General features: G+C 49.0%; 2 protein-coding genes across 6 annotated transcripts in view; one reads left to right on the top strand and one right to left on the bottom strand.

The window, feature by feature from the left end:
- The window catches only part of NFRKB (nuclear factor related to kappaB binding protein), a 36,686-nt gene extending 28,797 nt beyond the window's left edge, over nucleotides 1-7,889 (top strand). For all 5 annotated transcript variants that reach the window (XM_067751567.1, XM_067751568.1, XM_067751570.1 and 2 more), the window contains 4 exons: nucleotides 1,797-2,564; nucleotides 5,303-5,409; nucleotides 6,172-6,307; nucleotides 6,421-7,889. In XM_067751567.1, the coding sequence (XP_067607668.1) occupies nucleotides 1,797-2,564; nucleotides 5,303-5,409; nucleotides 6,172-6,307; nucleotides 6,421-6,546 (1,137 nt within the window). In that variant the 3' untranslated portion in view covers nucleotides 6,547-7,889. The remainder of the gene's footprint in view (nucleotides 1-1,796; nucleotides 2,565-5,302; nucleotides 5,410-6,171; nucleotides 6,308-6,420) is intronic.
- A 1,545-nt stretch (nucleotides 7,890-9,434) lies between these two features.
- Nucleotides 9,435-24,416, bottom strand: part of TMEM45B (transmembrane protein 45B) — a 31,609-nt gene continuing 16,627 nt past the window's right edge. Inside the window, exons 2-6 of the mRNA XM_067751572.1 lie at nucleotides 16,360-16,556; nucleotides 13,975-14,181; nucleotides 12,963-13,147; nucleotides 12,322-12,467; nucleotides 9,435-11,234 (exon numbers count right to left, since the gene is read on the bottom strand). Of these exons, the coding sequence (XP_067607673.1) occupies nucleotides 11,123-11,234; nucleotides 12,322-12,467; nucleotides 12,963-13,147; nucleotides 13,975-14,181; nucleotides 16,360-16,540 (831 nt within the window). The 5' untranslated portion in view covers nucleotides 16,541-16,556 and the 3' untranslated portion in view covers nucleotides 9,435-11,122. The remainder of the gene's footprint in view (nucleotides 11,235-12,321; nucleotides 12,468-12,962; nucleotides 13,148-13,974; nucleotides 14,182-16,359; nucleotides 16,557-24,416) is intronic.

Here is a 24,416-nt window from a genome sequence, read left to right as displayed (position 1 = left end):
TTTTTTTTCCCTCTGTTTCTGTCCATGTAATTCAGCATTAAGTAGCTGAGTTTCTTGATTTGGAGTAGACTCTTCATGAATTTACTTAGCTAAAACCGTATAGAATAACTTGAATGTCATTCTCATAACACCACAGGGCAGGCACTTTTGTTATCCCTGTTTTACTGTTGAAGAAATGGGACCACTAATGATGAAGCAACATTATTTTTTTCATCAGATGTTTATTGGGTGCTTTTTGTGTGCCGGCCACTGTGCAGGGTGTTGGGGGCTGAGTCTGTGCATCACCCAGACCAGGCCCCTGCCTTCCTGAGGCTCCTAGTGTCATAGAGAACACCTCTCTAGAGAGAAGGCTTGTGAGAGTGGGGAGCGAGGCTGGAGAGTGTGCGGAACCGTGCTTGTCCGGGGTCAGGCATCCCAGGCATGGGAACAGCACCTCGAGTTGGGAATGTTTGAGGAACGACAGGAACGCTGTTGGAGGCTCCATGAGCAAGTGCGCAGGTGTTAGAAGGCGAGGTTGCCAGTGGTTAAGTCACGTCAGACTTCGCTTTTAATTTAAATGTGATGGGAGCCATCGGAAGATTGTGAGCCAGGATGACTTGACCTAGTTTACATTTAAAGAAATCTGAAGTCCATTCCACTGCTTTTGTGTGGAATGGACTTTAGGGGCCAAGGGCGGAAGCAGGGAAGCCAGTTGGGAGGGAGTCGCAGCCGTGCAGGTGGGCGGTGGGCTGGGCTTCGAGCAAGGGCCTGGCGGTAGAGCAGTGTGATTTCCTGGTGGTTTGAGGACAGGGTCAGGAATGACCCTGTGGCTCTTGGCTTGAGTGACTGGGTGGGTGGTACTATCATTCACTGAAACAGAAGGAAACACTGTGGTGTGGAGACTGGGACAGGCTGAGAGGAAGGTGTGCTCACGAAGTCCGTAGCAGCACCAGGCGTGTGAAGGGCAGTGAGACGAGGCCTGAGAAGTGACCACTCAGTGGACATGGATAGTGAGTGAACTCGACCGATGGCATGAGTGGCCCAGTAGAGGGGGGACGGCTCACGAGACACAGAGTCCCCCACCTGGAAGGATCGCACCTGTTGCACGTGGACATTGGCCGTAGGTAGGAGTTGGTATGTGAACCTGGGAAGTCTGGCCCCGGGGCTCATGCCCTTTAGTGCCGGGCCCTGCTGCTGCCTCAAAGTGGAGGTCGGCACAACAGTGAGGCGTTTTTGAGACTGTAGGGGAAATGCTAGTGTGTGTTATAATATTTACAGGTGATTATGTGGTGATGATAGGGGATTACTTTTACATTTAGAAGTTCTCTTCTAGGTTAGAGACATGTAGAAGTCCAGTCGGCCCTCTCTTTCCTTGGGTTCTGCCTCCACAGGTTCAACCAACCACTGACGGAATTTTGGTTTTGAACCCGCAGGTACGGAGGGCCGACTGTTCTGTGCCATTTTATGTCAGGGACTTGAGCAGCCCTGGATACCCAGGGACGAATGTGTTGATCAGCAAAATGATACTTATTGGTTTACTTTAAAATATTCCAACTCCTCCCTCTCCCCACCCCAGCTCCCTGAAGAGTGGGGAAAGATAGATAAAATTGGCCAAGTGATAACTTTTGAAATTGTGTCATGGGTGCATGGATTTGTTAGACTGTTTTCTGCTTTGGCGAATGTCTTCCATTTTTCAAAATAGAAAGTTAGAAAAATACATGAGACCCACATTTCCCGCAGTGGAGGTTCCCCCAGTCACGCTCTGGAAGCAGCTCAGCCTCGCGAACGCCTTTGTCAGTGCTGTTCTTCCCCTCCAGGTGGCAATCACTGGGCAGCTCGGCGTGAAGCCCCAGACGGGCAGCAGCATCCCACTCACAGCCACTAACTTCCATATCCAGGGCAAGGATGTGCTGCGGCTACCGCCCTCCTCCATCACCACGGACGCCAAAGGCCAGACTGTTCTGCGGATCACTCCAGACATGATGGCCACGTTGGCCAAGTCCCAGGTCACCACAGTCAAACTGACCCAGGACCTCTTTGGGACAGGCAGCGGCCCCACAGGCAAAGGCATCTCCGCTACCTTACACGTCACTTCCAACCCAGTCCACGCAGCTGACAGCCCTGCCAAGGCCAGTCCAGCCAGTGCCCCCTCATCCACTCCACCAGGGACCACCGTGGTCAAAGTGACTCCTGACCTCAAGCCAACAGAAGCCTCGAGTTCAGCTTTTCGCTTAATGCCAGCGCTTGGCGTGAGTGTGGCTGACCAGAAGGGGAAAAACACAGTGGCCTCATCGGAAGCCAAACCAGCCGCCACCATCCGCATCGTGCAGGGCCTGGGGGTGATGCCCCCCAAAGCAGGCCCGACCATCACGGTCGCAGCCCATGCCAAGCAAGGGTCCTCCGTGGCCAGTGGGTCTGGAACTGTCCATACGTCCGCGGTGTCCTTGCCCAGTGTGAATGCTGCCGTGTCCAAGACTGTGGCCGTGGCTTCTGGGGCTTCCAGCACCCCCATCAGCATCGGGACGGGAGCCCCTGCTGTGCGGCAGGTCCCCGTCAGCACCACGGTTGTTTCCACGTCCCAGGCTGTGAGTAACATTGGTGGTGGAGACCAGCCCTTCTGCTTGGGAAGCTTCTCTTGTTGGGAGTCTGTCTCCTCCTCTGACCCAAACAGGCTTCTTTACTAAAATACTTTGCTGTTTAATTCTGAGACAAATTTACAAAAGTGTAGCATGGGCATACGTTCTCATAAAAGTAGAGCAGTGCAGGGGATATACGTATGCATATAGCTGATTCACTTTGTTATATAGCAGAAACTAACACAACGTTGTGAAGCAACTCTACTCCAATAAAGATGTTATAAAAAAAAAAAGTAAAACAGTGCAGAGGTACACGGAGTAGGTATGAAGTTCCTCTTACCACCTCCGATTCTCCTTTCGTGAGGCTCATCACTCGTCGTGTTTTGGCATTTATCCTCCTAGTTCTTTTTCTGGGCATTGTCGTATATATTTACGTGGTTTTAAAATCCCTATGAGAGACCTCAATCTGTGATTTGCTTTATTTAAATATTTAAAAATGTGTCTTGGGCCTCATTCCAGATCCTACGATACTTAGTATCTTGTTAAAAACATTGCTACAGTGCATGTTTGTGTATGTGAACATGTATCAGTATTTCAGGAGCAGAGGTTCCTGGCATGGGTCGGGGAGGTGCACATTGAAAGTTCTGATACTCCAGTTGTATTAGCAGAAAGGCCACACCAGCCTACACTCCCCCCATCAGCTAGTTTCCTGTTTCCCTCGTACCCTAACCTCGTGCTGGATATCCTGTTTTTTTAAACTTTATGTCCCTATCTTAGTAGTAAAAAGAGAGTTCTTTTTCTGTTTCCTGGATCGTTAGTGAGGATGGGCAGCCATTCGTCCAGAGGTTGGCATGGGCTCTCCAGGGGTGAATCAGTCTTTGCCAGTTTTCTTCTGGGGTATTTGGCCTTTTCGTATTGTGTGAGCTGGCACCAGCCTTTGTATCTTCTGCATGTTAGTTCTTGTATGTGTAGAAAATATTTTCTTCCAGTCTGTCAATTTTTAACCTTGCATGTGAAGCCTTTTGCTCTGCAGGTATTTTATCTGATGAGATCCATCAACATTTTCTTTTACGGCTCCTAGGTTTCGTGTCTTGTGCCTTTCTTACTCCAGGCTTATAAAGATGTCAGCCCTCATTTTCGTAAAATATTTTTAGAGTTTAAAAAAAGTGTAATTGAGAAATCCATTTGAAATATATTTTTGTGAATGGCATGTGGTATAGGTCTCATATTTTTCAAATTATTCCAACATCAATGACTAGTATACCTCGTCCCCACTAACTTGAGGGTACTACCTTTATCATAAACCAAATTTCCATATCAACAGGTGTGTTTCTGGGTGCATGTGTTTATTCTTTGACCTCTAGATAAGGGGCACTGTTCTGTATGGTGGGTGCATCTGGACGGTATAAAATACAGTTTACTTTTCTAAGCAGGCAATATAGTAAAACCTTACTAATTTGGATAAAATCCAGAGGATTAGTGGGAGGAAGGAGGACCTACATGGTAGTAAAGCCAACCAGCCAACCCTGAAGTGCAGCGTCGCTTTGAAGGAAATGTTTGTTTGGGTTCTCGTATCAGAGAAGTTAAAATAAGAAAGCGAGGAGACGGTGCTTACTTGATGCACTTTTGTTTCTCTTGAGTCCTTCTGAAACAGAAAGGTGAATCCAGCGGTATCTACCCTGTTGTCATCAATCAGGGTCACTGTAACCGGAGCGCATTTGGTGGGGCAGGAAGTACTGAGTGGTGCTGCCTGTCTGTCTGTCTAGGCAGCTGGTAGGCTAGTTCATGGAGGGACACAAGTTGGCGGACGGCTGGTCTGAAGCGGTCTTGTTCTCAACACTAGGGATTCTTAGGACGACAATACAACCCTAGTAGGTTCCCTTGGAGGCCCCATCTGGCCGTGTTCTCTTGCCCACTGACATCTTTCCGTGCTTTCTAAGGGGCTGCAGTTGAGCTCAGCTGTGGAGATCAGTGTGGTGCCCTGGTATACAGTTTTCCTCCTGAATGCCTGGCTTCTTTAGAACCAGCTTGCCTGTGGGAAATGTTGATTCCTTTTCTTTGCATCTTGTTAGCTGCCCCTCTTGAATCATTTTTTTAAAGTTGTATGTACACAGGATCCTACTGTGTATAAATTTTATCATCAACCAAGGGTTAAAAACCAGGCAACCTACAAATGGGCTAGTGTAGCGGCCGAACCCCAGCCATCATGAAATCCCAAAGATACCAGGTCTTTCCAGCTCCTTTTTTCTTCCTCTGGGCCTTCTTATTAGCTGTGGGTTGGACTTGTCATGTGGTTGAGTTTATTGCTAGTGTTCGCTGACTAACCTCCCTTACCTCTGGGAGAAGCAGAGCACTCGGGGAATGTGTCCTGCTGTGTGCTCCCCAGCAGTGCGCCTGCTCGAGGGGAGCAGCAGTTATGCACCTGCTGTATTCACTCCTGAGTGCCTCTGTCCTTGCTCAGTTCCTCCACTTGGCTGTGTTCCCGGTGTTGGGGGTACGTGGATGAGTAAGACCCTCCCCTCTGGGAGCTCAGGCTCATACTGTGCCGAAGTGGACACACGCTTTCCTTGGTGGTTCAGGCACATGTCTTGCCCTGATGACGGCAGGTGCGTGCGGCTGCTCTGCTTCCTGAGGCAGGAGAGAGGAGGCTCATGGCAGCTGGGTGGCACTGGGTGATGTTGGGTGGCGCTGGGTGACGCTGCGTGGCGGTCTTTTCTTCCGTAAACCTAGTTGCTTTTTCTCTCTAGGGGAAGCTGCCTACGCGGATCACAGTTCCGCTCTCTGTCATTAGCCAGCCCATGAAGGGCAAGGGTGTGGTCACAGCCCCCATCATCAAAGGCAACCTTGGAGCCAAGTAAGTGCTGTGGAGGGTTGGGCGGGCGGCCGTGGGGGGACACCTAGACATGCAGGGGAAGGCGGCTGGTTTCCTGGGCTCCTCCGTTGTGCTCAGCAGTGAGTCTCGAGCACCCGTGTTGTTTTAGGTGCTGTGGGTACAGCAGTGATTAAAACAGACAGAAGTTGGTGCTGCTTTCAGGCTTATACTGTAGGGTGAGTGGGGAGAGGAATAGTGAGTTAAAGTACTGTGTGGCCGGTGACATGCTCTAGGGAAAGCAAGGGGGAGGACACAGGCGGAGCTGGATGGGGGTGGTGGGCGTGACACAGCTGGGGGCAGTCCCCAGCATGGGCGTTAGGGAAGGCCTCGCCTCGATGTCTGAGCCCTGGGCTGGGATGGCTCAGAGGTGAGGGCCTCCTGGGGGCCTGGGCGTCTCGTGGCTCTGACTTAGATGGGGATGGAGGGCATGAGGAGATAAGTCTGCTGCTCTCAGGACGGCTGCCTTGGCAGGGCTGGGCTTCTGGTCAGGAGTGCACACCTGCTAGGGCCCCGTCCGTTACTCCTGCTGGTCGCGGAGCGGATACAGGGCCATTTCATCCAAAGCGCTGGGAGCCTTTGGCCTTGCTCTCTTCTCTGACACGGGAAGCATAGAAGCTGGAAGAAAGGTGGTCTCGGCAGCCGGTTTCCATTTCAGTCCAGAGTGCCGGGGTTTTCCGCTGGCCCCAGACCTGGCCTCATGCTGGCCCGGCCCGGCCATGCCTCACTCCTGCTTCCCCTCCGCAGCCTTGGCGGGCTGGGCCGCAACATCATCCTCACCACCATGCCAGCAGGCACGAAGCTCATTGCTGGCAACAAGCCGGTTAGTTTCCTCACCGCCCAGCAGTTGCAGCAGCTCCAGCAGCAGGGTCAGGCCACACAGGTGAGGTCCGGGCACCCGTTGCGCGTGTCGGGCTGCCCTCCTGCCCCGTGCTGCTCGTCCTCAGCTGACGGGCCGCGGGCAGTCTGCCGACCAGACACTCTTTCTGCAAACAGGTGCGCATCCAGACTGTCCCCGCGTCCCACCTTCAACAAGGAACAGCTTCTGGTTCCTCCAAAGCCGTCTCCACGGTCGTCGTGACCACGGCCCCATCTCCTAAACAGGCACCTGAACAGCAGTGATTCTCAGGGAGGAAGACGGTGGCCGCAAAAGCCACACCCGGTCGGCTTTCTGGCTGAAAGGGAGGAGCGGGTGGTGCATCACCCCCCGGGCACATCTGCCTGAGAAAGGCCAGCGGAGGGACCATGGCGGCCCGGCTGCTGCTCGGCGGGGAGTGCGCTGCGCCAGGTGCGCTGGGGTTCCGAGGTCTGTTCTGTCTGGTCCAGGAGAAGCTTCTCTGGTGGGGTCGTGTGAGCGCGCCGTGGCCACACAAGCCCAGCTGTCTCCTGGAGTGAGGCTCTGAGGATGGGCAGACGGCGAGAAGGTGTGCAGACGGCAGACGAGGCTCGTGCTGTGCGGGGTTTATTTAGCTCTGGTCTTCTCTGTGGCTGGTGGTTTAGTTAGGAGCTCTGTGTCCAGACGTTTTTATGTAACTTATTTTTTTAGAGAACATCTTGTACGTCCTTATCAAGTAGAAACCTGGGCTTAGCTCGCCCCCTCCCCCTCAACTGGTTATTTATTCTTTTGACCAGAACGAGAGAAGAGCAAGATTCTTAGTAAGTTGGAGGCTGACTTGATCTCTGCATGGTAACAGAGAGGCCGTGAGGTGGGGGAGAAACATGGGAAGTGAGGTCACGTGATCCCACCTGAAATGGGATTAGTCTGGCGGCCCCTCTTAAAGACGGGCTGTCAGGATCTTGACTGTGGTCCATACCGTCACCTGCAGACTTAGACCCCCTTATCGAGCGTGTCCCCACGCGAGTCCAGGGCCAGCGGACAGAGCAGGCAGACGCCAGCAGAGGTGCTGCTTTTGCAGCACAGGCTTTATTGCAGTTCAGAGATGATGCGTTTTGCTTTGTTCCGGAGCAAGAGTCAGCAAGCCATGCCCCTTGGGCTGGCTACCCAGTTTTGTAAATAAAGCTTTATTGAAACACAGCCCGTGCCCATTCATTTATGTACTGCCTATGGCTGCTTTCAGTTAGAAGGCAGAACTGAGTAGTTGTCATAGAGACCACACGGCCTCAAGCCTGAAATGTCACCTATTAAGTAGAACTTTGCTCGCTTCTGCTCCAGAGTAGAGGTGGGGAGAAGGGGTAGGGGGTGGGTGCAGCCACGAGGCGGCACCAGCCACAGAGGAGGTGGGTCTGGGTTTACAGTCGTTTGCTCCTGGCTGCTTCATGGTTCTCAGCCTCCATCGAGCTATAGGCAGAACTCAGAATATTTTAAAATGTAACTAAAAGCACTGATTATTGACAGTATGCCTCTTTCGTATTGGAGCAGGGGTTGGGTGGTGAAGCTTTTCTGTAACGACAGGACTTCCCTGTCTTTTTTGAAAGTATCCAGATTATTAAAAATGTGTCTCTAACTCATGGAAATTCAGTGATGATCTTTGATGGGGTCTCTGTGAGGAAGTGGAGTTGGAGGGCAAAGAATTGGAGTGGCCTCCTTTGGAGGGGTTGCTGGGTGGAAGCTGAGTGATCAGGCAAGTTGCAATGGTGCAGAGAAAGAGTGGCTCACTGGGTACACAGACATTTGATTCGTAAAGCAGTTCGGTAAAATAGACATGACCATCCGTGTTCTAACTGAGAAAATCCAAGCCTGAGTTGAAGTTAAAGAGAACCAAGCTGCGAGTGCAGTCTTTTAATTCAGGTGCCCTTTCTGCTGCCTTCCTGTGGGGACGTGGCTGTGATGTGTCCTAGTGAGACGTGGGGACCGTCCGGAGCCGGGAGTGGTAAGCCTGGATTATAAAGAGCAGAGGTGAATTGGCGGGGGTGAGATTGAGCTTTTGGTGGGTGGTAGAAGGCTGGCACAGAAATAAGATTGGTAATGGGGAGAGGTGGAGACTGCAGGGAAGGAAAGACTGGTTTTTGACCTGAGTGGAGGAGAGCACGTCTGCATGGCATTATTTCCTCGAGCACATGTCACGCGAAAAGCCCGTGTGCCGGTTTCCAAACGAGAAAGAGGTAGAAACTTGAGGGATCCTGGCTCTGGCATTTACTGCTGGTTAAAACAAATCCCTTTTGAATTTACTTAACAAATGATTTCATCGTTTGTTCAGCCTCAACCCTAAGCTCCACTCTTATTTGCTGAAGTCACTTGACTCTGCCTGTCTCCTGGGTGCCCGCAGATATTTACATCCTAGCCCGCGGGTCACTTTCAGGATACCGGTGGCAAGTGTGACCCGGTGCTTCCTGCCCAGCCTGCCCTTGGGTCCCAGAGGATGGCACCCCCTGCCGGAGCTGCTTGGGTGACACCACCGGCATTTGCACCAGGCATGGTTCCTTGCGTGCAGACCTCAGGGGTCTTGTAGAGACATGGTAGCTGGTGGGTGTTTTGTGGGGAACCATTCCAGAAGAACCTGGTTCAGAGGCTCAGAGGCTGGTGAAATTATTCAGACCATGTATCTGAGACTAGATTTGGTGAATGGCATTGTGATCGGTTTGTACTTTGTCACCACGTCTGAGAATATTTATGCGGGTTGATCACTTCCATGAAGGTATACCAAACAGTGCTGTGTCAGGTGCATCAGAACAAACTGTAACATTTTGTATCTGACCGTCACACCTCAGCCCCTCACTGTCTAGAAAACGCTGCATTTCCTTAAAGTGTTCTGTCCCCTCCCCACTTTAAAAATCTAAAATGGAGGGTTTTCCTGGTGGCGCAGTGGTCGAGAGTCCGCCTGCCGATGCAGGGGACGCGGGTTCGTGCCCCGGTCCGGGAGGATCCCACATGCCGCGGAGCGGCTGGGCCCATGAGCCATGGCCACTGGGCCTGTGCATCTGGAGCCTGTGCTCCGTGACGGGAGAGGCCACAGCAGCGAGAGGCCTGCGTACCACCAAAAAAAAAAAAAAAAAAATCTAAAATGGAGATCTTTACTGTGAAAGTAAACCTGCGACTGTGTTCCTTCTTCCCATCTCCAGTCCCTGAGGCAAGAACACGTTTTACATTAATGGCCAACAGTAGAACTTGCTGGATAGAACATGCTTCATTCAGGACTTGCTAAATGAACATTTGGGTTCCTACTCAGCAGGCAGGCCAAAGTGGGTCCTGAAAGGGGGCTCCCGGGTTCTCTTCTCAAAATGCAGTGTCTTCAAGTAGCTCATGCTTAATCCCTAAGATGTGGCTTCGACCCTGAGATGCTGGCTGACCGTGGGAGGTTGCCCTTCGTGTAAGTACAGCATTCCTTCCAAAGAGCATACGTGCTTCACACAGCCGATCCCTGCCATGTTGGTGTGAAGTAGCGAAGGGCATAGCGGGAGAGAAGCTGGCCTCTGAGTCCTACTTGAAGGCTGGCTTTAGGACTTCGTGGTTGTGTGGCCTTAGGCTGATCCGGTTCTCTGAAGAGCCCTGATGTTCTTGCAGTACAGGTGGTTGTGAGAGTCAAACGAGATAGAAAGCAGTTTAAGGTCTGGGAAATACTGTACAAATGAATGGCACTGTGGGTCCCTATGACCTTTCAGATTTGCCCTAACCCACTTTTATCAGTTTACAGAGCTTGATTAGCCGTCCGCGTTCTTTCGTACTCTCACTGTCTTTGTGCCTGGATTCTCTGTTCCTGGAATGTGCTTTTCTGTAGGGCACCCCCCAAACACACACCTTCTCCTCCCCTCCTTCGTTTCCCATGGTATCTGTACTTACCCCTTAGGGCACCAGTCACCGTGCACATAACTGCTTGTATCTCTCCCTTTAGACTGTGAATTCTTTGCTGGACACATATTTCGTTAATCCTTACAACCATTTCAGTGCTGGTGCAAAGCAGATGATTAATAAATATTTGTTGAACGAAACGTAAAGAAAAAAAAAGAACAGGTCCAGAACCAAGATTCGAGTATCAAGACTTTATGTCACTAGTTCAAGATTCACGTCCTTTGCAGGATTCTTATCTTTTGCTTTCAGCTATGTTGAAATTCAAGGCCTTCCATAACCTGACATTTTTCTCTCCACCTCATTATAAAGGTTTCCTGTCAGCACCCTCTTACTAGGGTACTTTTGAGAAGTCAGAATATCTGGGCTCCAGCTCTCAGCTGGACCACTCACTAGCTTCCTGATTTAACCAAAAAAATCACCTTTGGCCCAACTTCATCACTTGTCAACAGTGAGTGGTATTGCAGTACTCCGGAACGTTATGATTAGTTAGGAGATGCTTAGCAAGTCATGTTTAAAAATACCAAAGCTCGTGAATTATTTTACTTTAAAAAATACGGATTAGAATTAAATCTCTAAAATAAAGGCTCTGTCATTCACCTTCTGATAAGAAAGTACCTGCCTTCTTGAGGGCAAAAGGGCTAAATTATCAAAAGCAGTAAATTCTGCTGGATTCATATTCTGAATTCACCCATGAGGTCACTTCCTGTTCTGAAACTTTCAGAGTCTGAGTTCTCTTCACACTGAGACACAAATAAAGGCTGGCTTCGTTTTTCTCTACAAAGTATACCACAGCAGCAGAGACCTCAGTTGGTTAAATGAGCAGATGCAAATATACAGACCCTTGAGAGTGGATCACAATGGGGATTTCAGTGAAGGAAGGGAGCTGCCCCACTGACCACCAGCTGTGCCCCCAGAGGACACTCTGTCCTCCGTTGGTGACCGATGGCCGCCCTAGTCCTCATCAGAGCCGCTCAGGAGGATCTTCTGGTAGGTGTGATCTGACTTCAGCTTGTGAATCCCAATGATTTCTCTGTCTCCAGGCCTCTTTACCCGTGTCAGGAAGCTGTAACGGGGAGACAATAATTGCAGATGGAGTGAGCCCCAGGTTGCCTTATTCCCTCACCCGAGGATGCGAAGGCGTCCGCTGGCCCTCAGAGCATGTTTTTTATGTCTCTGTCAAATACTGTGGTGACTCATCTGCATCTCCGATTTCTTAGACAGCGCTCTTTGGTGGTGAAAGGACTCACAGTCACTTAAAGGTCAGTGATGTAACTGAGACTCAACTTAGTTCCCCTGCCCCACAGTTTGTTGATTCACTGACCGGGCAGGAGAACTCAGAGAAACCATGGCCTGCTTTCCCTTCTGTTTGGTCTGTGTGGAACTCTCTCTGGGTGAACTCTCTCTCTTTGGGTAGGGAAATCAGGAAGGAGGAAAGAACAGAGGTGGCCCTGACGACACAGAACTAGCAGGACCGGGTGTGCAGTGGTTAAAGAGCTGGGCTCTGCCGTTTACCCCTTGGGTGAACTTGATCCAGTTAGTCTTTGGAAGCCTTGGTTTCCCTGTCTATAAACATCACGTGCATCCTTTATAAAGTGAGCATTAAGTGGGGTAATTTACACACTTTAAGTGCTGACCACAGTGCTGGGACACAGTCAGTGCCTAGGAATTACTAGCTACTCTGGTAACCTCGGGAGAGCGAGCGCTGTCGTGAGCGCTTGCTGCTGTGGTGTCTTACCTGACCGTCACATGTCCCTGGGAAGTAGGGCAAAACCAGGAATAAGGTGTTGGGCTCTGAATGAACCAGGGACACAGCAGGGACTGCGGTTCAGTACTGATGCCTAATGCAGAGTTTTTCCTTTCAAACTACGGACTTAAAATCCATCAGAACTGCGTTCGAAACCTGAGTCTGTGAGGTCGCCGTGACCAGACAGACGGTCCTTTAACTTCTCAGACTTCATCACCCTCACGTGCAGGCACAGAGTGCCTTGCACAGAGCTTGGCATATAGTTGGCCCTCATTAAGTGGTAGATATTAGCACTGCTTAGTTATGAAGGGTGGGGCGTGGAGGTAAAAAGGATGCAATGTAATACATTTCGGGGACGGGGCAGGTTAGGACAAACTTGGCAGAAGTCATCTTGTTTTGGACATACCAGTAAACCAGCGAGTAGCTGATGGCCACAATGCAGAGGGCGGCCAAGTAGTGCCAGCAGAAGCACATGGTGATGAACATGATGTTGGCGTCATCTTTCTGGTCCCATTCGGGTGCTCCAAAAAGCGGGAACAGCACGAACCCGATCTGGTGGATTATACAGAGAAGCCAGCCTTGTCACTGGGTGGGCCTGAGAAGCCCCTTAGCCTCCTGTGGCTGCCAGAGTGTCTGTAGTTGCCCAGACAACTCCCATGCCTCTGTTAGCATTGAACAGCCTCTGCACAGGAAATTGCTCTGTTAGCTCTGGTTTTAGTGTAGCCTTACTTAAAATTTCAGGGCCCACATTTCAGATGAACAGTTTTAAGCAAGTAGAGGCTGTAAGTGGTGTCAGTAGCTCTGCTGGGAAGGGCAGGCAGGTAAATAAATCCTCAGCCTGCTCGCTACCTGTGCTCTGTTGATGACGCTTGTTTATGTGTCAGCAGGATATCGATGGCTAAAGTCACGTAGGTCAGGGGTGGGCGTGGGCAGAGAAGTGGCTTCTGACCCCCTTCGAGTGGTGTGTCAGTGCTGCATCTCCTGGATGCGCTCGGCGGGCCTGCTTTGTCCTTGCACCAGGTGAGGAGCATGGTTTTGAATAATTACCTGCCAGAACCAGGTGCCCTGAAGGATAACGAGGCTGGTACGGAAGAGTTCCAGCACGATGTTGTCCCGGAGGATCACTTCCAAGGTGAGGCTGACAGCCCCCGCGAACACGGCACACAGCAGGAGGGAGTGGATGTGCTGGTCCAGCGGTGGCCGGTGGTGGACATGGTGGTACAAGAGGAAGCCTGTGTGGAGCAGGGGATGCTGTCGGGCCCGCCCCCGCCCCAGGGGATCCGTTCCCAGCTTCAGCCTGACTAGGAAGTGTCTGTCTGGCACTTAGGAAGTCAGTTTATGTGACAATCTAGGGCAACAAACCGATGCAGGTTATTGTGTGTGTGTGTGTGTATGTGTGTGTGTGTGTGTATGTGTTTGTGTGTAAGCGGGTATAAGCAGCAGAGGATGAATCTTAACATCTCTTTACCGAATTTGTGGTAGGTAGGGTTCAGTCCAGGATGGGAAGGTGAGATGTTGCTGATATGTGACCAGTTGTGTGTTTGTACTTGACATTCAGTTTTACCCTCATTCAACCTCTTTTCAGTTCTTTCTGAGGTTCAGAAATCAACGAGGGGTTGGATTACAACATGCTTTCTCTCATCCAGTTAAGATGAGTTGCGTTGGGAGATGTGTCCTAGCCACTGGGTGGGAGTCCGGACAGCGACAGCGCAAGGTTGGGGTAGAGCACGGAGAACCTCTCCCCTAACCAGAGGGTCACCCCCTTGTGTGATGGCACCCCGCCAGTACTTCGTGCGGAGGTCGGGGCGGGGCGGGCGCTGGGCGGGCAGGGGGAGTTGGTGCTCTGCCAGCCAGAGCTCTGGCTAAAAGCCTCGTGCTTTCCTGTGCTGCTTTATGGAACGTGCCACCCGTACCGTCCAGAGCACAGGATCAGGTCCTGTGTAGGATTCTGAAGCGCAGAGACTAACTAGGTTTCTCTGGGGAAGATGATTACATTTGCAATATTTCTGATCTGCTGTGCTCCCGTCCCTCTAAGTCTCCGTCCACACCACCCAGTCACCTTCATTGGAAACTGCCACAGCCATGACCAGTCTGTCCAGCCCCAAGGGGATGTGGGTGATGAGGTAGGTCAGCATGTCCACGAGTCCCGAGACCCCAAAGAACAGGTACATGGTGCTGTGCTGCCAGTTCATGAGCTTTACCCAGTGGTCCTCATGGGACAGGTGGAGGTGGGGCCCGTCCGGAACAAACTGCTCTGCCAGCATGCCTGCAGGGAAACGGGAGTGGAGGTTAGGGAGGGAAGAACAGCTCCAAGACAAATAGACGGCGAAGTGACCCCGAGTCATGGCGAAGGTGGCCCACGGCTCTGTGGACCTACTCTGCTGCCTCAGATGCAGCTGTTTCAGGATGAAATATGTATTTGCTGAGGAACCTGTGCAGACATGTTGCCTTTGTTGCCGTTCCTTTGGGGGAGGGGGGAGAAACGGCGATAGGAACGCAGCCACACAGGTCCCCAGGACATTGTCCAGCAGTTGAGATGACAGCAAGGCATTGCCTCTTAAGCGAGAGTGTGGCTGATGCATTCTCTGGGGGTCCCCTCTGCCAAGCGAGCCGTGAGATAAACCTGGAAAGGAACAATTAGGTGGAAAATGATAGAATGCCAGCGAGACACACTGCAGGTGAAGATAGCCGTGGCAGGCCCAGCGACTCCCGGGTGTGTGCTTTTCCTGCGCCCGGGGCGAGCTCGGAACTGAGGGTCCCTCCCATGGCGCTCGGCCTCTGTCCCAGACGCTGGGAGAACAAGGCCAAGACCACACCTTGGTGATCCTGGCCACCCTGTAGCTCAGGAGACGGGGCTGGCACACAGGTGAAGCAGTACCACAGGGCAGCTCTCACTTCTTGGGAGCAAAAGATTCGCCTTTTGCCTGGTGCCCAGAATGTTCTCGGAGCCTAGAATACGTCCTCCGTGACAACGTTCTGGACCGTTTCCCAAACATTTCTTTCTCAAGCCAGATCCCCACCTCCTCTTTTTTTTATTATTATTATTATTTATTTACTTATTTGGCTGCACCAGGTCTTCGCTGCGGCACGTGGGGTCTTTGTTGCCACGTGCGGGCTCTTGGTTGCGGCATGTGCGATCTAGTTCCCCGACCAGGGGTCAGATGCAGACCCCGTGCATTGGGAGTGCAGAGCCTTAACCACTGGACCACGAGGGAAGTCCCTGGCCCCTTTCTGAATTCATGTACAAAGGATGAAGGTGCTGGTGGAAGCAACCCAGGAAAAGGACGTCCCAGTGACAGGTGAGCAGAAGGCCTCCGAGAGCAGGGACTGCGTCTGTTCCCCCACCCCCCACCCCCCCGGCACCCAGACAGCGAGTTCCTGGCACGTGGCAGAGGCCCCAAGAGACCGTTCTTGGGTGAGGATTATTTTCACATAGCAAAGAGGCAAAATATCATTTTTCTAGCTTTTCTAAGGCCAAGTTGATGCTGTCCTTTACCGTTTAAGCCACACGGGCCCTATCACTTCGCAGCTTCATAGAGACGACAAAGCCTTTCCGATGCCTGGGTGACTGGTGAAGGGGACATTCAGCTAGACTGTGACCTTTGCTCACTCCACGGGGAGCTACTGCCCTTGCTTCCGTTCCTTGGAGAAACTGTAGGCCAAAGGGGACAGGTGGCAGAATGTAGCTGCAGGGTGAGCTCCCTCCTCACTCACGTGATGGGCTGGTCCTGACAAGGAATTCTGTCTGCTCTTGACACCGCGTGTTGTTCCTCGAGGGCCACCAGTGGGCTGGATGGCTGTCAGGTGACCATGGGAGTGGGTGGGTTTGTTGGAATGGGGCACAGTGAAGGAAGGTTCCCCTCAGGCAGCTGTCTGTTGGCTTTTCTCTGCCTCTCTGACTAGCCTTCCAGCATGAATCCCCATCTCTAAGCACTTGAGATTTGGGGATGGAGGGTACGAGTTGGGTGTTAACCACTCGTGAGATTCTAGTGGAGGGAGAGAGCTGGGGGGAAAAAAGATGACTTTTCTAAAACTAAGCTCCGTTTAGTACCTTCTCATAACTCACGTACATGAGCTTAACTCTAATTTGTTCTTATTTTCTCTTTTTCTGTTTTGTCTTTTTCATAAAGTATGTCTTCTATTTCTACAATTTATGCCTGTGTTCCTACAAATTATACCTGTATCCTCCTAGGGCAAAGAATGCTGCAGTCTATGTGGTAGTTTTTCATAGTGTGAAACTTAGAACTGTGATGTAAGGTGCTATTAAACTGTCAGTGTTACTAAGCTTGGTACACAATAGATGCTATGGTGAAATATTTAGTGCCCCAAATTCTTACGTTATCCCTGCCAGTGGAGACATCCATTTTCCACAGGGTCCAGGAAGTGGGTGACGGGTTCTGGGTATGACAAGGAGATCCCTGGGCCAAATGACCCCCTTCCTTACCGATGACTGAAAATAGAGTTCTGATGGCGGCCTCAGTGACCTCCAGACGCTGATAGTGGTGAGTCAGTCGGCTGCTCTTCCCCTTTTGGTGAAAGTACTTCAGTGGGTACTTCACTGACCACCACAGTCCAACTATCAAGAAGAAGCTCCCTGGGAGAGCGTGGCCCTTGAAATTTGCCATCGGGGTCCCAGGATACCTAAACAATAAAGGGACAGCTGTTAGGTGGCTGAATGGGGAAGACATAAATGGATAATTTGGCAGGAAACACGATCCATGACTGGGGATTTCGAGCTGTAAGCCATATTGAGAAGGAGCCCCTTATTCTCAGAGAATAAGCCTGTGTTACGTCATTGAAGTCTTGTCCGCTCAGTGAGTTACAAGCCCAGGAGAATACCACTGGCCCTGAGGCTTTAGAAACGTGGGTAAAATAGGAGGGAGGAGAAGGAGGATGGGTAAATACTTCCTGATCTTAGAGTAGAAAAGCCTTTCTAAACATAGAGGTAAAGGAGGGAACTAGAAAAGAGAAAGTCATCTGCATAAGCATTTTACATATAAAACATATTAAAAGGCACACCATTTGGGAAAACGTTTGCAATAGCTGTGATAAATGGCCTTTACAAGTTAATAAGAAAAAGACCGTACAAGAATGGGCAGAAGACACAAACCACATAATTCACAAAATAACACAAATTGATAGTAAATCTCACTGTAAAGATAATGCAAATGAAAAAATATTTTTCACCTAATTTGAAAAATTGAGGGTTTTCATGCAGCCCTCTAAGTATAAATGAATACGGTCTTCCAAATTTGGTAAAATGACAGGCTATTCAGCCAGAGATGTGTGGAGAACTTGTATCAGCCCTTCCATGACTCATCTCTAGGGTTTTCCCTGTTGAATTCCTGGTTGGTCTGCTGCTCACCCCATCTCCCCTGCTCATTCCCGTGTGTTCATTTCCATGCTTAGCTTGTGAAGCCAAGCGTTTCTGACCCCCCATCGCTGCCCTGAGCTGTGTCTGTTTCCTGGCAGCTGAGCAACTTGTTTTCATGGCCAGTACCAGCATATTTAAAAGTCATTGAGTGAGGGGGGACTCTTGTTATGGTGTGGCCACAAAACCCACAGCCTTCCACTGTTTAGCTGAAGTACTCCATAATATTGCCGCCTCAGCATCCTTTTGTGCGGCCAGTGGCCTGGAGGGGCCTTGAACTGACACCGGCCCCTCCTCTGAGCATGCCCTTGAAACAGCTGCAGAGTCACAGTCTCTTCCACGTCCCAGGGCCTTCCCCCTGGTGTACCCCTTGGATGAGCCCCCTGCAAAACTTACGAGAACCCTGGTCTTTTTGGTTTGAATGGTGCAATCTGGTTTCCCTGGGAACCCTGAAGCACTCCATCTGTGGACCTTAATAAGGGCGTATGTCCCAGTCTGGCCTCCCTCTGCCTGCACCCTGCCTTGACCTCCCACCCTGTACTCCTCCAGGGCTGTGAGTAGTCAGCTTCTCTATTTCGGTTCTCTTGTGGGCTTTTGTCGGACTGAGGCTCACGATGCGACATCCAACATTCCAGGACCCTTATTTAACAAGTAATTTAACAATCACCACAGCTCAGTTTGTTGTCTACCTTTGGTCAACTTCCAGTTCCCTGCAATTGTTGGTTTTGATAATTTTGTCTAGTGCTGTGCTTATATTTTTGCGGGGGGCAGGGTGGGTGTTTTGCAGAAAGGAACTGCCTGTCTCTTTATGCTGCCATAACTGGAAGGCCTTCTCATTCTTTTTTAATCCTGTACTGAAAAACATTAAAAAAAAAAAAAACTCCACTTTTCATTTAATGTTTAACACAGGTCCCTTTCCAGGTCAAGCCTGTTACACTCCTTTGTTTTCCTAGTCAGAAGTGCAGAAAAACCAGCGTTACAAATCCTCCCTGCCCTTCCCTATTTTTCTGAGAGGCAGAACCCCAAATGGAGGCACAGTCCTTGTCTGCTTGTGTGGCGTCCGTACCAATTTGTCAAGCCTCACCCTTGCCTTTTACCTGGTTTAAAATTCATGCCAGTGGATCGTAGGGCCTGCAGCGTGTCTGAAGAAACTCCTTTTAACTTTCTGGAAGGCTGAGGACGTTGATTTGATGGGGAAGAGGAGCAGGGGAGGTAGATTTCTTCCATTAACAAATTAATAGGTTATTAGATTAGCTACATTATAGAACGTCTAGAGAGATAGGACGGGTCCAGTTTTAAAAAGGGAACAAGAGAGTAACTTCAAACAGAACAATAAAAATTTAGACTTCCAATAATTTGGATAATACCATTCAGATAAAGCCCCTGAGAAGTCTAGCTTAAAAAGTAATTAAAAATATTAAATAAGGAAGCAAACATTTAAGGGCTGAGTGCCCTTGAATACACAGAATGGTGTGGCCATTGCACAGTAAAATACGTCGATCTACAGAAAAGCCACAGATAGGAAAGCATTAGAAAGTGCTTCCACAAAGGCAAATTCCCTTATTTTTAATATGTTTACTCTCTTTTAATATTACATGAGATGGAATGGGAGTATGAAGGGAGGATTAAATGTTTTGAGGGGTAGCAGCTTTGAGTTAAAGCTGGAAACCGAGAGGGCTAGAGGTTTAGGCAACTTTTCATTTCACGTCTGGGGAGATCACTGGAGAAGGAACATTGTCTGAGTAAGGTTTCACCAGCTTTCCTTGTACTCCTAGTTTTTAACCATTTTCCCCAGTCTGCATTCCCTTTTTTCCATTTAAAGTAATTGAAATGGAAGACAAGGTAGAAGGTGTCAGAGAAAAAGGAGGTGAGAATGGGGAAGAGTGGGGAGCACGGAAAGAGGAGGGAGGGAGAATTGTAGGAGTTGGGGGTGATGTTGCAGAGGAGAGGAGAAACCGTGGTCGGTGCCATTTGCCTGTAGTTAAAAGTAAAACGGTGTGGCGCCTTTTCTTTTTTAATAAATCCAACATTTCCCCCTATTTTAGATGGGGAAAGTAGGAATTGTGAAGGAAAGGGTGTATGTAGATGAGTGACAGGATCAGAAAAAGGAGCAAGAAAAGAGAATTTTGTTCCTCATGTGCTTCGTCTTTGCAACCTCCAAAATTAGCAGGATCGAGGGCTTGGCATTCATGGCAGGGGAAGAGTTAAAACCAATTTCCTCAAATTCGTGAGGACAGGATACAGATACATAGACTACCAACTACACAGCCTGGATCTCTGCTTAGTTCCAGTCACACCTGTGACTTACGTTATCTTCACTCACCGTGGAATGTTACGTTAACCACTAACAAGAATGAATTAGCACTATACCTGCTGTTCTGGGAGGTTTTGCACGAGTTACTGTTGGGGGAGACATGAAAGGTGGAAAAGACTGCTTATAATGCGATCCTGTTTTGTGCAGCAGTGAACGTTCCGCATATCTGTATACACATGTGTATAGGTGTATGATTTGCATGAACGGGGAAAGCAGTGTGGAAGATAATTCGAGGGTATTTCGTGTTCATTGAACATTTCTGGCTCTGTCTTCTAGGCATGTGGTATGGTTGCACTTTCTGGCCCCCTTGCGGTTGGGTGGGGTCTTGTGAGTTGTGAGCATAGGTGACGTGTTACTTCTGGGCTGACATGTGTAATTGCCAGTTCAAGACCCCCAGAACAGTCACCTCTCCCTCATCACTATCAGTATTCATGATGGTAGCTCCTCCGTCAGCCTAGGTCCCAGAGTGAGGAGACACGGAGCAGAGCCCCAAATCAGCCGCGATGAACACATGGCATGAGAAGTAAACGGGAAAGCATCACTGAGCTCTGTGGACCGTTATTATCCAGCAGAACCTAGCCTGTTCTGAATCATACAGCTGTATACTAGGCTAACGTTGACAGGTAGGACACTCAGGCTTTTGTAGTTTTTTTTTTTTTAATATTGAAAATCTTTATTAAATCCAGGGAGGAAGTAGTTGTGGTGCCATAAGAATGGCGGAAATTGTACCAAAAAGGTGCCAAAGACAATTGTGGTAAATTCTCTCTGAGCTGCCCTGACTTGTCACCTCCTTTCCTACCTGATATCACATAGATGCATTTTCTCTCTTGAAATGGTTCTTCCAGCCCCACCTTACTGTCCTGCCTAAAAAGACAACCTAATTCAAATTCAGGCACCCAGGGGTCTGTTACATTGCAGGGCAAACCTGGAGGTCCATTTCTCGAGTCCAGTAGTTCTCTGTGGGGGACCGTTTGTCTGAAGATTGATTGATTGATTGATTGATTGATGGCTGCGTTGGGTCTTCGCTGCTGTGAGCGGGCTTTCTCTAGTTGCAGCGAGCGGGGGCCACTCTCCGTGGCAGTGCGCAGGCTTCTCCTTGCGGTGGCTTCTCTTGTTGCATAGCACGGACTCTAGGCACGCGGGCTCAGTAGTTGTGGCACACGGGCTTAGCTGCTCCGCGGCATGTGGGATCTTCCCGGGCCAGGGCTCGAACCCGTGTCCCCTGCGTTGGCAGGCAGACTCTTAACCACTGCGCCACCTGGGGAGCCCTGCTGACGTTTTTGACGGTTACCGAGCGGCTGGTGGTGGTGTTACTGGCATCTGGTGGGCGGAGACCAGCCACTAGACGTGGCATCTTACAGCGCACAGGACAGTCCCCCACAGCAACAGATGTGCAGTCCTGAGCTCCTAGTGATGGGGTTGTGAGGCCCTGCTGTATTCGAGGTCAGCTTCCTATTCTCCTTTTTTCTGGAAGGAAATAGAAATTAGGCTGCCTGCCTTTCTTTGTTATTTATGCCAGGGTGTTCTTCTCCCTTCAGAACTTTACGGAGTATAAGCCCACTTCCCTAACAGTTTTTTTCTTGGCTGTCCATATCCTTTTGTTTTTTGTTTTTGTTTTTTTAAATAACAGCTTTATTGAGATATAATTCACATATCATACAATTTACCTAAAGTGTAAAATTCAGTGACTTTTGAGTATATTCACTGAGTTGTGCAACCATCACCACAGTCAATTTTATAATATTTTCATCACCCCCAAAAGAAACCTTTCACCCGTCACTCCGTTTCCCCCAATCCTCCCTCCTGTCCCCCACAGCCCGAGGCAGCCACTAATCTACTTTATAGAGTTGCCTATTCTGGACATTTCATATAAATTGAATCATACAGTGTGTGGTCTTTTGTGCTGGCCTCTTTCACTTAGCATGTTTTCAAGGTTCATCCCTGTTTTCCAAAGTGGCTGCATCACTTTACAATCCCACCGACAATGTATGAAGGTTCCAGTTTTTCTGCATCCTTAACAACACTTAATTATGTCCATCTTTTTTAGTTCAGCCATCCTAGTGGGTGTGAAGCGGTAGCTCATTGTTTTGTTCCATTTTGCTTCCCTAATGATTAGTGATGTGGAGCATCTTTTCATGCACTTATTGGGCATTTGTATATCTTCTTTGGAGAAATGCCTATTCACATCCATTGCTCATCTTAAGTTGGGTTATTTGTCTTTTTATTGTTGGGTTGTAATAGTTCTTTATATATTATAGATACAAGTCCTGTATCAGATACATGATTTGGAAATATTTTCTCCCTTTCTGTGAGTTGTCTTTCTTGATTGTGTCCTTTGAAGCACAGAAGCTTTGAATTTTGATGAAATCCAGTTTATCTTTTTTTTTTCTTGTTTGTACTTTCTGTGTCATATCTAGGAAACCACTGCTTAACTCACCATCGTGAAGATTCACTCCTATGTTTTCTTCTAATATTTTTATAATTTTTGCTCTTATGTTTATGTCTTTGATCCATTTTAATTAACTTTTTAGGTACGGATCCAACTTTATTCTTTTGCATATCTAGTCATTCCAGCCATTTGTTGAAAAGTTTCTTCTTTCCCCCATTGAATTGTCTTGGTGGCCTTGTCTCCCCTTTTACTCTTGAAAATGGATTTCATCAATCTTCAGGGGAGGGCTTTGCCTATAATAATGTCAAACTGTGGTGAAGAAAGAGTAATTTAGCTATTGTGACACATATATTAACTATTTTAATAGAGTGTTGGGACAGTAAAGGGAGGACTCCAGTTCAGCCTGAGGGCAAGAGGAGGAAGATTACAGAGGGAAGTGTCACTGAAGCTTCCTTGAAAAACAGGTAGACACAGGTAGTATGCGTGGAGTTCTAGGCAGAGCAGACAGCACACGCAAAGGCTGAGAGGCAGCTGCAGCTAATCATCTCTGTGGCTGGGTGGAGCTGCTCACTGTTTCTGCCCTGCCATCCCCACCGTCTTTACCGAAAAGACCAGGTGGCTTTCTCTTCCTTGGGGGGAATGCATTAAGCCTCGAAATTCGATTGGGAATGGAAAAAGACAGTCTACTTAAAAAAGTCAAAGACCTTGACTGAGTCCTATAAACTCGCTGAATCTCAGTACCCCTCCTTCTAAAAAGGGACATTAATGTCTACCTCACAGGGATCTTGTGAGGGTTAACTGAAAATGTCCAACAGCTGACTAGAACAAGTGTGTAATAAATGTCAGTTTCCTCTCTTCTCTGGTGCTCTTACACCTACCTATTCCCGCAGTCCATGGGGGAGAAACCTGGGCTTCTCTCTTAGGAGAAGTAAATGATTGAACCAAAGCTGCTGTCCTTTGCTTTGAGTGGCTGACCCTAAGGTGGGGAAATCACTGTTGAACCTTTACCTCACCTTGGAGAGGGTGGTGGTTGAGTGTATTTTTTTTTTTTTTAAATGGGAACAGGAAGTGTGTTTGGTCAGTAGGGAACAGGTTATGGGAAGAATATGGCATATTCTTTTACTGCAGAACATGGTTTTTAGACTTTCTGAATCTGTCCTTGCCAACGGAAACACTCAGATGGTTTCTGGTCTGCGTTTACTTTGGAATACAACCAACCATGCCTGACTCAGCTTTCTGTTCCTCTGCAAATAACAAGGTTGATACCCCTCGTTGTTCTATGAGCTGCCTGTTAATAGAATGTGGAAGAAGCACAAGGTGCAGTGTTGAAAGTTCCAACAGGCTGATGTGACCATGGCTTAGTCCTGAACTTAAGGCACGGTGTATCCCTGCTCTACACTAGCCTGAGAGGCCTTAAGCAACTCTGAAGTCCATCACTCGTCTTCAGATTTTGACAGCTACTGTGTCATTGTTATTTTCTCTGTGGGGCGGGTCCTTGAACAGCATGGTCAGAAGGAGTAAGACCGGAATGAGTCTGAACCTTGTTCTGGCATGAATTCATGATGATATGGAAAAGATCACCATGAACAAGAGCTCAGTGACCTCCTAGCTCGGTTGGGTTCCTAAACAAAAGATGTTCTCATTTCTGCTTTTCCACCCGCCCCGCCACGTGCACCTATGAAATACAAGAGTCAATGCTGCGTGCTGAGTAAATAATCAAACGAATAAGAAGGGATCCCTCCCATCAGGGAGTTTATAATCCAGCAGGGAGCTATATACTTGTGAAAAATTGAACGTCATGAGGTATACTGACAGCAGTGCTTGGGGACATGAGTAGAAAGTGAATAACTTTCACCGGAGAATCTGAGAAGGCTTCAGGGAGGGGGCTGGCATTGGATCTGGGCGTTTCTCGATTGCCTCTTTCAAACTCTTGAGAATTAGGCGATCTTACTGGAATCTTGAATTAAGGACTGAAGAACAAATCCAGGCTAAGTTCCATTATTTCTCAAGCTCTAATAAAGAACTTTGGCCTCTAAGTCAGAAGACCTGGGTTCTAGTCCAGGTTTTGCTGTGAACTTACTCTGTGATCTTGAGCACGATACGTAAGCTCTCAGGATCAGAATTTCCTTGTTTGTTAAATGGGTATAGTTTGGAAGAGGTAACCTCCATGGCCCTTTCTAGTTCTAAAATCCCTCTTCTGAAATGAAAAATGAAAAGGAATTAGAGCAGGTTGAGTCATGGCAAGGGAAAATGGAACTCAGGTTATGGATGTCAACAACAGAGATGCAGTTACCAGTTGCCGCTTCAGCATACGTTAGAGTGAAAGGGGCATCTCTGGACTTGAATGGTTGGCTTATTTTCCAAGCAACAAGCAAAAAAGTTTAGTATATTTCCCTTCGTTCCCTACTTTCTGCTTCAGTAGCAGCC

This window comes from Pseudorca crassidens, chromosome 9, assembly GCF_039906515.1.
Source record: "Pseudorca crassidens isolate mPseCra1 chromosome 9, mPseCra1.hap1, whole genome shotgun sequence".
Taxonomy (NCBI): domain Eukaryota; kingdom Metazoa; phylum Chordata; class Mammalia; order Artiodactyla; family Delphinidae; genus Pseudorca; species Pseudorca crassidens.
The sequence above is the reverse complement of the archived record's forward strand: the minus strand, read 5'-3'. Positions and strand labels throughout refer to the sequence as shown.